Source organism: Enoplosus armatus, chromosome 21 (genome assembly GCF_043641665.1).
Source record: "Enoplosus armatus isolate fEnoArm2 chromosome 21, fEnoArm2.hap1, whole genome shotgun sequence".
NCBI lineage: Eukaryota > Metazoa > Chordata > Actinopteri > Centrarchiformes > Enoplosidae > Enoplosus > Enoplosus armatus.
This window is the reverse complement of record NC_092200.1, coordinates 6,065,938-6,077,362: the sequence shown is the minus strand read 5'-3', so window position 1 is coordinate 6,077,362 and position 11,425 is coordinate 6,065,938. Positions and strand designations below refer to the sequence as shown.

The following is an 11,425-nucleotide window of genomic DNA, read 5'->3' as shown; positions in this document are numbered from 1 at the left end:
AACACTGTGGGTTCCCTTTTATTCTTAAAATTTTATGTACAAGTGCGACTGATTTATTTTTTTGAATGTACATTCAATATAGAAAGTTTATATACGCAATATTACATTGAACATTTCACAAATTGCACTAGTCTTTCACATAGATTCATAATCAGAGTCAACGTCATTCGTCACGTCTTAGCAGAAGCTCATTTCCGGTGGTTATTATTCACTTATAAATATTCTAGTGCTTTTTGCATTCTGGGGAAGGAGAATTACTTTATAAAATGTGAGGCAGAAAGGGTAGCCTTCAAAGAGAGAGCAGAATGACCTATGAATTAAGATCACAGGAGGCTAAGAAGCTGGACATGTGGAGAGCAGATCTGTGTCACCTTTGAAAGAGTGGATCGAACTAGACCTGACCAAACCAGACAAGAGGTCAGCATCAGTACGAGGCTTCAAGTCACATTTTCTTGTGGAGAAACAGGGTAGAGAAATCATAAACATATATCTTCTGATTTCCTATTTTAACATTTTTTCCTTTTCCATATGATAATCCATTATATAGACAAGTAAATTGCATGTTTATGTAAGAGGTGGATAGGTCCTGTGCACAAATGCGTCACAAATGAGGCCAACTGCCCTCTGTTCAGGATTGAGGGTAAGTGTAGCCAATCAGGATGTTTATATCTTATATAGGAACAAGATAATAGAGAAGAGACAGTTAACCTATAATAAGCCTCAGTCTCAGCCAATGTCTTTCTCATGAAACAAAAAAACAAAATCTAGAGTAAAAAATATATTCATACAAAAAGTAAACTCTTCTGTGTGTCATTAGAAGAACCAAGAAAAGTAGCACAGAAACAAAACAAATGTAGTCATCCGTTAAAACAATTTCCAAGTGTTTATGAAGACTTGAGTGCCATTTTTTTTTAAAGGGGAGAGGAGAGTGATACTGGAGGAGGTGTTGCAGAGATTTTGGTGACGGTCAAATGACAGCCCGCTCTCCTCCGTCATCCTCTCTCTCCATCCAGTCGTCTGGGAGCTGAACAGTCCCTCTCTGAGCTGCGGCCGTGAAGCTGCAGGGCAGTCTGGGTGCCTGAGCGTGACTGTGTGTGTGTCCGTCAGCCTTGGTCTCCAATGTCGTTGTCCACGGGGGGTGGGACGTTTGGCATTACCGTGGTGCCAGTTCCTGCTGTAAGGTAACCTGCTACTCCTGGACCTGCAGGTGACAGGACGATAGACAAGACTCAGTACAGGTGTGACTGGGTGAGATAGCTGGAGCGCTAGTGGTGAGTGATGATGTACTAAACTACTGTGTGTATGGAGGAGGGATCACTTCTTCTACTTTTAACAGATGTTCACGGATGGGTGGAAAGGTTGCTGAATATGAAAGAATTTCATACATGATGTGTAATTGAACAAATAAATATCTGCTCAAGTGCAGCATTTATAGATACACGTTTTATAAATGTCAAAGGATGAGATGGATGTAAATCGATTTCCATGTGTGATTTATGCTTTTGTAGTTTCTGAGAGTTTGGAAAAAGTTTATTTTTTCTCATCTTTGACTGACATCGTTGATGTTTTGGTTATTCTGGAAAACCGAAATTGTAAGTCATAAAAGCACATCATCATGTAAACAAACCTTTCTGATTCCCTTCACTTGTATTTAAATACAGTTAGATGTTAAGTACTCCAACTCTAGTTTAATTATTACAATTTTAGAGGTTTATAACCGAACCTATGAGTCTATCTAAGTTAGCATAACATTTTATGGTACATATGGCAATACAGCTGCTTTATATGCATACATATGCTCAACCATCTGGATGTGATCTCATGTATATTCATAAAGGAGTGATTTTCATTTGCATGAGGGATACACTATGGTTGTAACATGAACGAAATGGTTTGAGGTTGAATACTGGAGAGAGAAAAATCAGACTGATAAATAGTATGTGAACAGGAATGCAAATAGTAAATACAAACATATTTTAAATTTAACACCTTTAAGACATAGTCTTATCTAGGTAACTCAATAATTATTAATACTATTTATTTCAATTAGAAATGAACATTTCCATGTTTTTAATTAGTCGATTGGCTACAAGACACGGCTATGTCATTGTCCTACTAAATAACACACCTGCTTTGTATAACACTGAAAAATAGACCATTTATGTTATTTTTGGTATTTAAATAAGAATGCATAATAACATATACCACATTAAAATTAAGAATGAGAGATAATTTTAACTCAACTCTTTAATGAGTAACTAAATGACATTTGCCTCTCTTCATCTTTGGTTGACTTTTTGTTGAGAGGCACTTTTTTCCTTCCACTGCAGGCTACATGCTGCCAACATTTTTATTTCTTCAGGCTTTATCGTTTTCAGCCCACAGCAGACTGGAAAATGGCCTTTCCCAAATCACATCACGTGGGACAGTAATCACATTCATGTGTGAATGTGAAAGGCATTTTTATTTTTTTATTTTACCCGCCAATTGTTAATTTTCTACTTTCAAGCACATTTTTGTTCATTGCTGAAACTGGAGTGTGATGAAGAGTCATGGATGGAGGTGAAGATGGTATGACTTTATTTTCAGCACAGCGAAGATGGAGAGGTGGGAATGGAAAATTAAGTGTGGGTCAAAGATGGAGGTAAAGAGGCAAGGAATGGCAGTAGGAGCCAGGTCAAAGTCTACCTGCATCAGAGCAAGAGAGAGGAGGGCTGTGAGTGCCCAGCTTAGGAGTCTAGAGCCCACCTCGCAGTGGGCTGCTGGCGGCCAGGAGAGAAGGAGTGGATACCCCTGAGGAGGAAATGTGGAAGACAAAGAGGAAGGGAAGGGCAGAGCCAGGAAGTTATAGGACGTGGGGAGAGAGAGGGTCGCTGGGTTTAAGCACAAGTGAGGAGTCAGCCACAAGGTGGTTTCAAGGATAAAGCAAAGCATTAAGATTCAACAACAGCTCAGAGAAAGGCACTCAAGACTTACCTTTTAAACACTCACAGAAAAAAGAAACTGAACAGCTTTGCTTGTTAAGAAAATGTCAGGTTTAGTGACGCTGAGTGTTTAATAGCAAGTTGAGCTTATCGAAACACTTTACCTGTCAGGTAGCCTGCGGTCTGAGACTCTGAGATGAAAAGATCATGTTTCTGGTCTTTGAAGGCGCTCCACACTGAGGACTTCGCAAGAATCTCATTCACCTGCAAATGCAGTGATTGGCAAAGAGTCATATAACCAGTAGGATGTAAATCTGAACAATTATTTAATTAGCAAATAATCAAGGGTACTAATCATACAGTGGTTTTAATTGATAATCCTGCTGATCATGTATTCCTATCATACCTGTTCTCCAAACTGCAGACTGCGAGTCATGGACTTGAGAGCTTTTACTATCTGGGCCTTGGTAGCTGAAGGGTTGTCTAAAGTCTCCAGTCCGATTCCTTCCAGTAGCTTCAGGAGGTATGGAACCAGCTCCACTCTTAGAGCCTGTTCAGTTCAATAATAAAATACATTATTATTATTAATTTTACATGATCATTAAACACAATGTCAATAACAACATGAAATTAAAAAAACAACAACAACAACAAAAGGTGAGAGTTTACCTGGGCCACTAGTTCAGTCTGCTCCTTCTGGAACATGCGGTTGAGAGCTTCACAAGCCAGTCCGGCCATGTCTGCCCGACATTTCATCCCAGTCATGAGGGGTCCGATGGTCTCCAGAGAAGCCATGGATCGTACACACAGCTATACAAAATGAGATGGTTTTTGGTAATAATGTTAGCGTATCGTGATGCAGAAAGGAGACAAACTCAGTATGAATTGTTTGTTGTTTAACAAAAAGAGTGTTGTGAATATTTTGATGTTTGAAGTCTGGGTTCTAATTTTCAAGGGGGAATCCTTGAAATCTAAATATATATATTTGGCTCCTCACCTCATTGTCTGATAGCACGTGGATGAGGCGGATGGAGCTCTTGGGCACGGCGTTGTTCTTGTGGTTGAGTGCTGCAAGGACGCGAGGCAGGTGACCCAGAGGAGGAACCTGGTCGGCCAGCTGGCTCTGTGTGCTGAACAGACATACTGCTGCCGTGGTAACCGTCTCCAGGGCCTCACCCTGCAGGGGACCAGAGATGTCAGGAAGAGGTGAAATTGCTAGTGACAGACAACACAATAAGTGAAAACATCAAATGCTTCTCAATAACGCAGCTCACGTTGGGGTTGTTTTTCTCCAGCAGCTCAGTCAGGGTCTCCAGGAGGGACACCAGGAACTCTCGAGGCTTGCGTAGCACCCAGCCTGGCTGAGCAATAAAGATACGCAGGAAGACTCCACCAACTTCTAGCTCGTTCTGTCCTGCTCCACAAGCCACTGTGAAGTCCTCCGGCAACTGAGCACACAAAGCAAGAAATTATGGTTACATTAAGTCATATATTACTGTTTTATAATAAGTTATATATTATTACACTTACTTTCCAGTTGACATCAGGATTATCCTTCTGCTGTTTAAAGTGCCTGGAAAAATGTAAGAAAGTAAAGAACGTGATATTAAGCATCATATTAGACAGTGAGGACACTCCAATATAACACACTTGTCACACTCTTGACTACTTAAATAGCTATTGGTTAAATAGGGTATCGAACTGGGCTCATGTCATACTCGAGCATCATCTCCCGGACAGTGGTGGACACTTTCTCCCTTGAGCTGTCATTCCAGATGAGTTCAGGGTTCTCGTGTGTTCCCTCGAATATGTGCACTGCTGCCTCGGCATTGTCTCGCATGGCGTCCATGAACACACCAGGAAGGAAACGCATCAGCGTTAGACGCACCTTGGTAGAGAGCAAATGATGAAAATGATGCATGATAACACAACAAGGACAGGAATGATTTATGTTATTAATAAATTTTCCAGACTGACCTTTGGCCCGACCAGCTTGTCTGAGGTCATCTTGGAGAAGAGCTCTGCAGTCTGTGTGCGAACCTGGGGATGCGTGCAGTTACAGAAGAGGTCTAGCAAGTAGATCAGAGCACCTGGGGAGCAAACAGATTAGCATGAGCATCTGTGCACTCAGAATTCACATAAATGTGGAGCATTCTTCAGAAAAAGAAAAACAACAGAATTACACTGACCTTTGGCCATTGCCTCTTTGACTATCTTGGTGTTAGAAGTCAGTGCATACAAAGTTTCCAGCACCATTTGCCTGCCTAAATGATGCAAAAAAAAAAACATGTTTTAGTCCACAGATACAACACCGCAAGAAGTATAGAAAAGCACAAATCTTTTAGAGTCTTCTTACTGGAGGGGAGCGAGTGAAGCAGCAACAGAAGGTTGGACAATACCAGCGACTCAGCAATGTTGCTGACGCATTCTTGGTTTGATGTCACTGTATTCACAACCTGCAAAGGAAACCAATATCACTAAAATGCAGGGACATATTGGGAACCACAGTAATTAGATATAAGGACCAAGAAGCTCTACCTCCAAAACCAGCTGCTGTACTCTTCCAGCTCCATGAACCCGCAACAAAGAGAAGAGCAGTTTGAAATGGCCAATGCACTCGGACTCCGAACCTGAAATTATACAATGCGAGCTGCTTAGAAAAGAAGCTCCGGACTTAAGACATCCAAATGAAAACACCTCGACAGACAAAGCAGAACTTGAGGAAGTGTCATTTCTCACCAGGGTTGTTCTTGATGACATTGCGGAGAGCCTCTAAAGCCATCTCAGCGAAGCGGAGCCTCTCAGCATGCTGCTGGGACTCTACCTTGTTACTCTGACTCATGGCCAGCAGAGTGTGGAGGTACTGGGCCTGGGAGCCTACGTAGTCCAGAAGACTGGCTGCAAATGCTTTTGGGTACTACAACAGAGATGGCAAAACACATTACAGCATTACAAAAGGTCTATTATAAAATCTATTCTATACTGAAAATAAACCAAAGAGACCATTAAATATGAAAAAACACTACCAATAAAACAGTTTTTTAATCAGTCTTTATTCCACGTAAAAACTCTTTGGTAGACAGAAGACTGATGAGAAAGGGCAAGCAATAAAAATTGATTGAATGTGGTTGTAATACTATCTGGTTTTTCTACTCACCTCAAGAGGAAAGGTTGGCTGCTCATTGTAGACCCGGACAAAGATCTCCCCAACTATCAGCTCTTTGCTGTGATCATTGAACACAAACTCTGCACCAAAGCTATCATCATTCTCGCCCTATAAAAGAGACCACAGAGAGGATGCATGATGACTCTGATACAGCTCATCAATAATATCTATATACTTATATCAATATATGAAATGAACAATTAGATAAATTACCATTAACATAATATAAACATCAGTAATCATGCTTTGAGTATCAATCCCAAACGTGGCTTTAATCTGCATCTGTTACCATATCTATCATATATTTAATATTTGAACTGAAGCTTGACACGCCACTTGTTATGTATTGTTTGTGTGAAAATTTAATAAATAAAGTTTGGCATAAGAAAAAAGTACAGTATAGATGTTATTCCTACCCTCTTGATGTTTCCCTCCTGCTGACCCTCCAGGAACTCCAGCAGCTCGGCTCGTGTTCCATTGTTCCAGATCAAGTACGGGTTCTCCGAGTTACTATTCAGCAGCTTCAAGACCTAAATGCACAACGGGGCGTGAGGAACTCAGCTTGGTGTTGGGGTTTATGTGCGTAAATGCTTGGTGACATACAGCACTGACACAACCCAGGGAGGGTTGTCCACCTGTGCAACATACCTCAGCAGGAGGTCCTGTTCCCAGCTTGCTTGAGATATATGGTGTCAGCATGGCTGCTAAGCTCTTGCGGATGGTGGGGTTCTCTGGAGGTGTGCCCTCAATGCCGTTGGTCTCTGAAACAGGATTGTTCCCGTCCGTGGTGTTTGTTGTCTGGGTGTAGCCTCCCAGACGGCTGAGAGCTAGCAGGCTGAGCTTGGCCAGGCTGTTTGCAACCTCCTGCTGGTTTGTGTCCTGGCTCGCCTGCACGCCGCTCTCCTCCAGAGTGTAGTCGTAGTTGAAGAGGTGGACCAGCAGGTGCCAGAGCACACCAGCGTGGTACAGATGGGTCTGCAGGAAGAAATCCACTGCGAAGGAGCTCACGCACTGTACTGCCAGGGTGGCAGTTTTTGGGAGACCCTGAGAGGAGGCGAGGCAGAGAACATGAATCAAGGTTGAGAGAAATACATATTTGTAAATAGGAAGCTGTCTGGCGGCAGAACAAGTATAAAGCTAACATCAAAAAGGTGCTACATGTAGCATTTTACAATACAACTATACGGCAACTCAATACAACTTTATGGCAAAAAGGAGATTGTTTGTTAGAAACTGTTCTTCTTAAAATGGAAGATGTTGGAAGAAGAGGATGGCTTAAAGACAAACTTCTCTTTAGTAAAGCAAAAGAGGAAATCCTAAATGTTTTGCAACTGAAGGCTGTAAAGCATAATTTCTACATGGTTTGAATTCTCACAGATAATGTAAAAATGACATATTTATGTTGAAAATCAGTAAATATAGAAGACGATTTTTCTTTGTAATGACTGACAGAAAACTCTGAATAAAGTAAACATAGCAGATGCAAGATTCTCACCTTTCCATAGAACAAGATGTGACAGAGGTCCCTGATGATATTGGGCAGTTCGATGATCTTTTCCCTGCATTCCTCAAACTGGGCTGCGACACTGTAGCACTTACAGATGTGCCCGCACACCTGTGGCACATTCAAGTGTTGAAAAAGTGTTAAAGAATACACTACAAGCAGTACAGTATTCATCTCTAAAGAGAAAGATGACTACTGGTGAATTAAGTGTTTTGAGATCATTTTACCTGTACAGCCATGTCATCGGGCTTGCTGGATGCAGTTAATACAGCAACACACCGAGAAAGAGCCTCCAACAACACCTGATTAAATATAAAAATGTATTATTCATTCAATCACAGTTCCCCACACACCACAGTGTACACGTCTATGTAAAGATGGACAGCTATACTGTCTCAATTAGACCGGCTGATATTTCAGGATTTGTGAATGTGTGTGCACCTCAATGCCGTTGTCACGGCGCAGCTCCTCTGCATTAAGGGCCGAGCAGTTCACGGTGTGGAAGGCCAGTTCAACAGCGGCCGGGAGGAGAGGGGAGGTCTTGGAGAAGAGCTGCCCATCCTCCGTTTCCATTGTGATTGTTTTGATGAGCATGGGGTAACCGGCATATTTGTAAGGTTCCAGTTCTGTTCAGTTCCAGAGGAAAGGCAGTATTAGTTAAAAATCTCTAACACAACCAACACACTCAAATGAACCTTTGTATATTGTAATAATTCAGAAAAATTCTTCAAAATGTATAGGTAGAAATAACAAAACAAAAATGAAAGAAAGTTTATTTATCTATATACCTTGTTTGTGTCGGTTGAACAGGATGCTCTGAGTTTTGAGGATGAGGATGATGTTTTCTGGGTCGGGGCCGTCCAGGATTCGTGCAGACTTCGTACAAAGGAATTCGTAGGCTTTGTTGACTTTTTCAAACATGTCCTGAAAAATACAAGTTGAAATGAAATCTGTGGATAAAGCTATGTAAGCCCTTACATACATATCATGTGAGTAAGGGTCACAGTACGTACCCTGCCCTCTGGGTTCTTGTCAGGGTGGTACTTCTGCGCCAGTCTGAAGTAAGCTTTCCTGATTTTACTCTCCTCATGCCTGGGGACAAAAATGTCAACACTTCTAGAGTCCTATTTTCAAATTCCACATTATCCAACACTGAACACTGAAACAAGTTATCTCCCACATCCCACCCACCTCTCCATCCTCACCCACAAACTCCACGTTTATTGCAACTAATAAATAAAGATGATTTGGTATACAAGACGAATAGTGATAACAAATCAAAGGCCACTCACTGCCCCTGTCCTTTGGGGAGGTTGAGGACTTCGTAGGCATCATCTATAGACATAGTGGGAGGCTTTTTCTCCACCTCCCTCTTCCAGGCTTCAAGAGTGTCTTTTAGCAGCTTCACCTGTAGGGATAACGGTGGTGGATCACAATGTTAAAAGAAGCCTTTTCTTGGAAAACACAAGCAGGACATTGATAAAGAAGCACAAGCTTGGATAAATAAGTAAAAAAAGAGACATACAGCGTCTCGAATGGGCCAGTTGGGGAAGCGGATGGTGTCACACAGATGTCTGAGGTAGTAGATGTTGCAGAAGAGCTCGTTGTCCAGCTGAGGGAAGCTGATCACAGGGATGGGGCAGTACTGGTAGAGGGCCCGCGTGTTGCTCTGCAGTCTGGGGCTGAAGTCAGCTACGTGGGCAGCTATCTTCTCAATCATCATCCGCCTGAAACGAAGAGTTGACACACGAGCTATCAAAATTTCTATAAAACACATGCCGACTTACACTGATAGCCTTTTAAAAGCACACTAATTTAACATGATAGAGACTAATATCTACCTCATCTCGCTGCTCCAAATGGCCTCAGGTGTGTCAAATTCTCCAAGGAATATCTCTGAGAAGCGTTCAGCCTCGTAGTTCTCCAGATAACACACCATGGCTTCAGGCAGCACCGGTCCCAGAACACTACGCTGCACTATGTCCTGGCCCTTAGACTGGAGGGGAGGCACAACACGCAAATACTCTTTTTAAAAAGGAGGTTGGATTCATAAGATACAACCTGTTGTATTGTAATTTATAAGGTAAAAGTCTGTATCAAAAATAAACTTTACCTCCTCTGATTTGAAGGCTTGTTTCAGATGTGTGTACTTCAGGAACCTAAAGAAACCACAGGAATGTCCCAGAGGTCGATCAACAGTGCATGTTACTAGTGGCAATGTGTAAAATATCATATCAAGATGAGTTCATAGAATAAAAAGACTAAATATCTTAAAAATTACCATTCTTTATACACTTCTGGGGATAACTTTAGCATGTTTGTATGTTGGTACAAAATGCTATTTATTGTGTGTTTTCACCTTGCTACAGGAAGCACGTTGGAGCCTGTGTACATCATGATGAAGAAGAAGACCCCAGTTAAATAGAGGCGCTGCAGATTAGGGTTGTCCTGCTTCACCAGGTACAAAACATTAGCTACCTTCTCCACCAGGATGGGGTCAAAGGTCAGCAGCAGCTGGAGTGGACAAAGGAAAACAATGTCATTTTATTTACTTCAGCAATTCACCATAGCGGATATGACATCATTGTATTGACAAATAAAATCTGATTCAGATTGTGCAATTACCTGAACAATGTGAGGGAGGCAAGCGTTGTCACTGATCATCCTCTTGATCTTAGGTAAAGGACGGATAATGGCATTATCTAGGTCCCTGAGTAAAAGGTAAATAAACATGCTGTAGTCACGGCCTAATGGTTTAATGTTTCAACCAAAAGTCATCACACATAATATCATTCCATTAACCATTGTAGTATAAAACCATAAAAAGGGAGGTATTTTCTGGACTTACAACCACATAGGTACTTTCTGCTATACCCACCTGCTGGGGTAGTAGGAGCACATGGTGATGAGCATGTTGAGAATGAGTGTAGCCAGGTCCGACTCGTTCATCACTGCCTGTCCAGTGGCCAGGAGGCACCATTTTAGCTGGGGGATGGCCTGCAGGGGACGCCAACCATCCATCCCCTGAGCCCAGCAGCGTGTCTTGGCTGTCAGGACACCTGTGCTCCAAAATTCCTGCATCTGGAGATGGAAAAGTAAAAACATAACGCAAAGATAAGTATGGGTGGTTGAAAAGAACATGAAAAGCAACAATAAAAAAAAAAAAAATCCACTCAAAATCAAATTGCAGCAACTTCAAGAGACCAAAATGAAAGAAATAACAAGGGAATTCAACGATTTCACAAGATATCTCCTCTGGATCGCATAAACTTACATTAACTTTTTTTTAATTAATTTTCACTTTATTATACAAATACAATATATACATTTTAAGAAGATCACATACCTCCTCAAAACTGAAAGGTCCTCTTCTTTCCTTGTCTGCGTTACCGAAGTACCACTCTTTCTCACTTTCCCTCTTCATGTCTGGCGCTGCCTCCAGCACGTTGCTCTGTGGAAATTAAGAGGACCTCTGTTTGACACACTGAATTACAACAAATCAATAGAGCCATTCTTTTCATGTAATATAACTCAAAAGCTATAGCCATGTTTTACCTGGAGGGGCACAGTAGCTCTGCTGGTATGCAGATGGGCCAAGGTGAGCAGATCCACCAATATACGCACTCCATTTGAGTCCATCACCTCCTTCACATTTTTCTGCAGGACAAACAATGAATTATTAGCCAAGATAAAGAGATAGAAATGTGCGTTAATGAACAGGAAATTCTAAGACACAGTGTTGCTTTTACCTTGTTGAGGATGAGTTTGTTGAGGAAGAGGATGAGTCTGTCTCTTTCCAGTTTGTCTGTACACTGTAACCACACAAGAGTA

At 41.7% G+C, this 11,425-nt stretch overlaps 1 protein-coding gene across 1 annotated transcript in view; it reads right to left on the bottom strand.

Moving 5' to 3' along the window:
• The window catches only part of LOC139303924 (dnaJ homolog subfamily C member 13), a 31,218-nt gene continuing 19,793 nt past the window's right edge, over window positions 1-11,425 (bottom strand). Inside the window, exons 27-57 of the mRNA XM_070927736.1 lie at window positions 11,344-11,406; window positions 11,150-11,251; window positions 10,941-11,045; window positions 10,473-10,675; window positions 10,220-10,304; window positions 9,954-10,108; window positions 9,708-9,753; window positions 9,436-9,590; window positions 9,120-9,321; window positions 8,887-9,002; window positions 8,608-8,686; window positions 8,383-8,518; window positions 8,036-8,220; window positions 7,822-7,896; window positions 7,586-7,705; window positions 6,739-7,134; window positions 6,507-6,620; window positions 6,082-6,198; window positions 5,664-5,841; window positions 5,463-5,554; window positions 5,281-5,380; window positions 5,114-5,188; window positions 4,902-5,014; window positions 4,643-4,812; window positions 4,455-4,497; window positions 4,199-4,372; window positions 3,922-4,101; window positions 3,594-3,734; window positions 3,331-3,474; window positions 3,089-3,188; window positions 1-1,201 (exon numbers count right to left, since the gene is read on the bottom strand). Of these exons, the coding sequence (XP_070783837.1) occupies window positions 1,104-1,201; window positions 3,089-3,188; window positions 3,331-3,474; window positions 3,594-3,734; window positions 3,922-4,101; window positions 4,199-4,372; window positions 4,455-4,497; window positions 4,643-4,812; window positions 4,902-5,014; window positions 5,114-5,188; window positions 5,281-5,380; window positions 5,463-5,554; window positions 5,664-5,841; window positions 6,082-6,198; window positions 6,507-6,620; window positions 6,739-7,134; window positions 7,586-7,705; window positions 7,822-7,896; window positions 8,036-8,220; window positions 8,383-8,518; window positions 8,608-8,686; window positions 8,887-9,002; window positions 9,120-9,321; window positions 9,436-9,590; window positions 9,708-9,753; window positions 9,954-10,108; window positions 10,220-10,304; window positions 10,473-10,675; window positions 10,941-11,045; window positions 11,150-11,251; window positions 11,344-11,406 (4,062 nt within the window). The 3' untranslated portion in view covers window positions 1-1,103. The remainder of the gene's footprint in view (window positions 1,202-3,088; window positions 3,189-3,330; window positions 3,475-3,593; window positions 3,735-3,921; window positions 4,102-4,198; window positions 4,373-4,454; window positions 4,498-4,642; window positions 4,813-4,901; window positions 5,015-5,113; window positions 5,189-5,280; window positions 5,381-5,462; window positions 5,555-5,663; window positions 5,842-6,081; window positions 6,199-6,506; window positions 6,621-6,738; window positions 7,135-7,585; window positions 7,706-7,821; window positions 7,897-8,035; window positions 8,221-8,382; window positions 8,519-8,607; window positions 8,687-8,886; window positions 9,003-9,119; window positions 9,322-9,435; window positions 9,591-9,707; window positions 9,754-9,953; window positions 10,109-10,219; window positions 10,305-10,472; window positions 10,676-10,940; window positions 11,046-11,149; window positions 11,252-11,343; window positions 11,407-11,425) is intronic.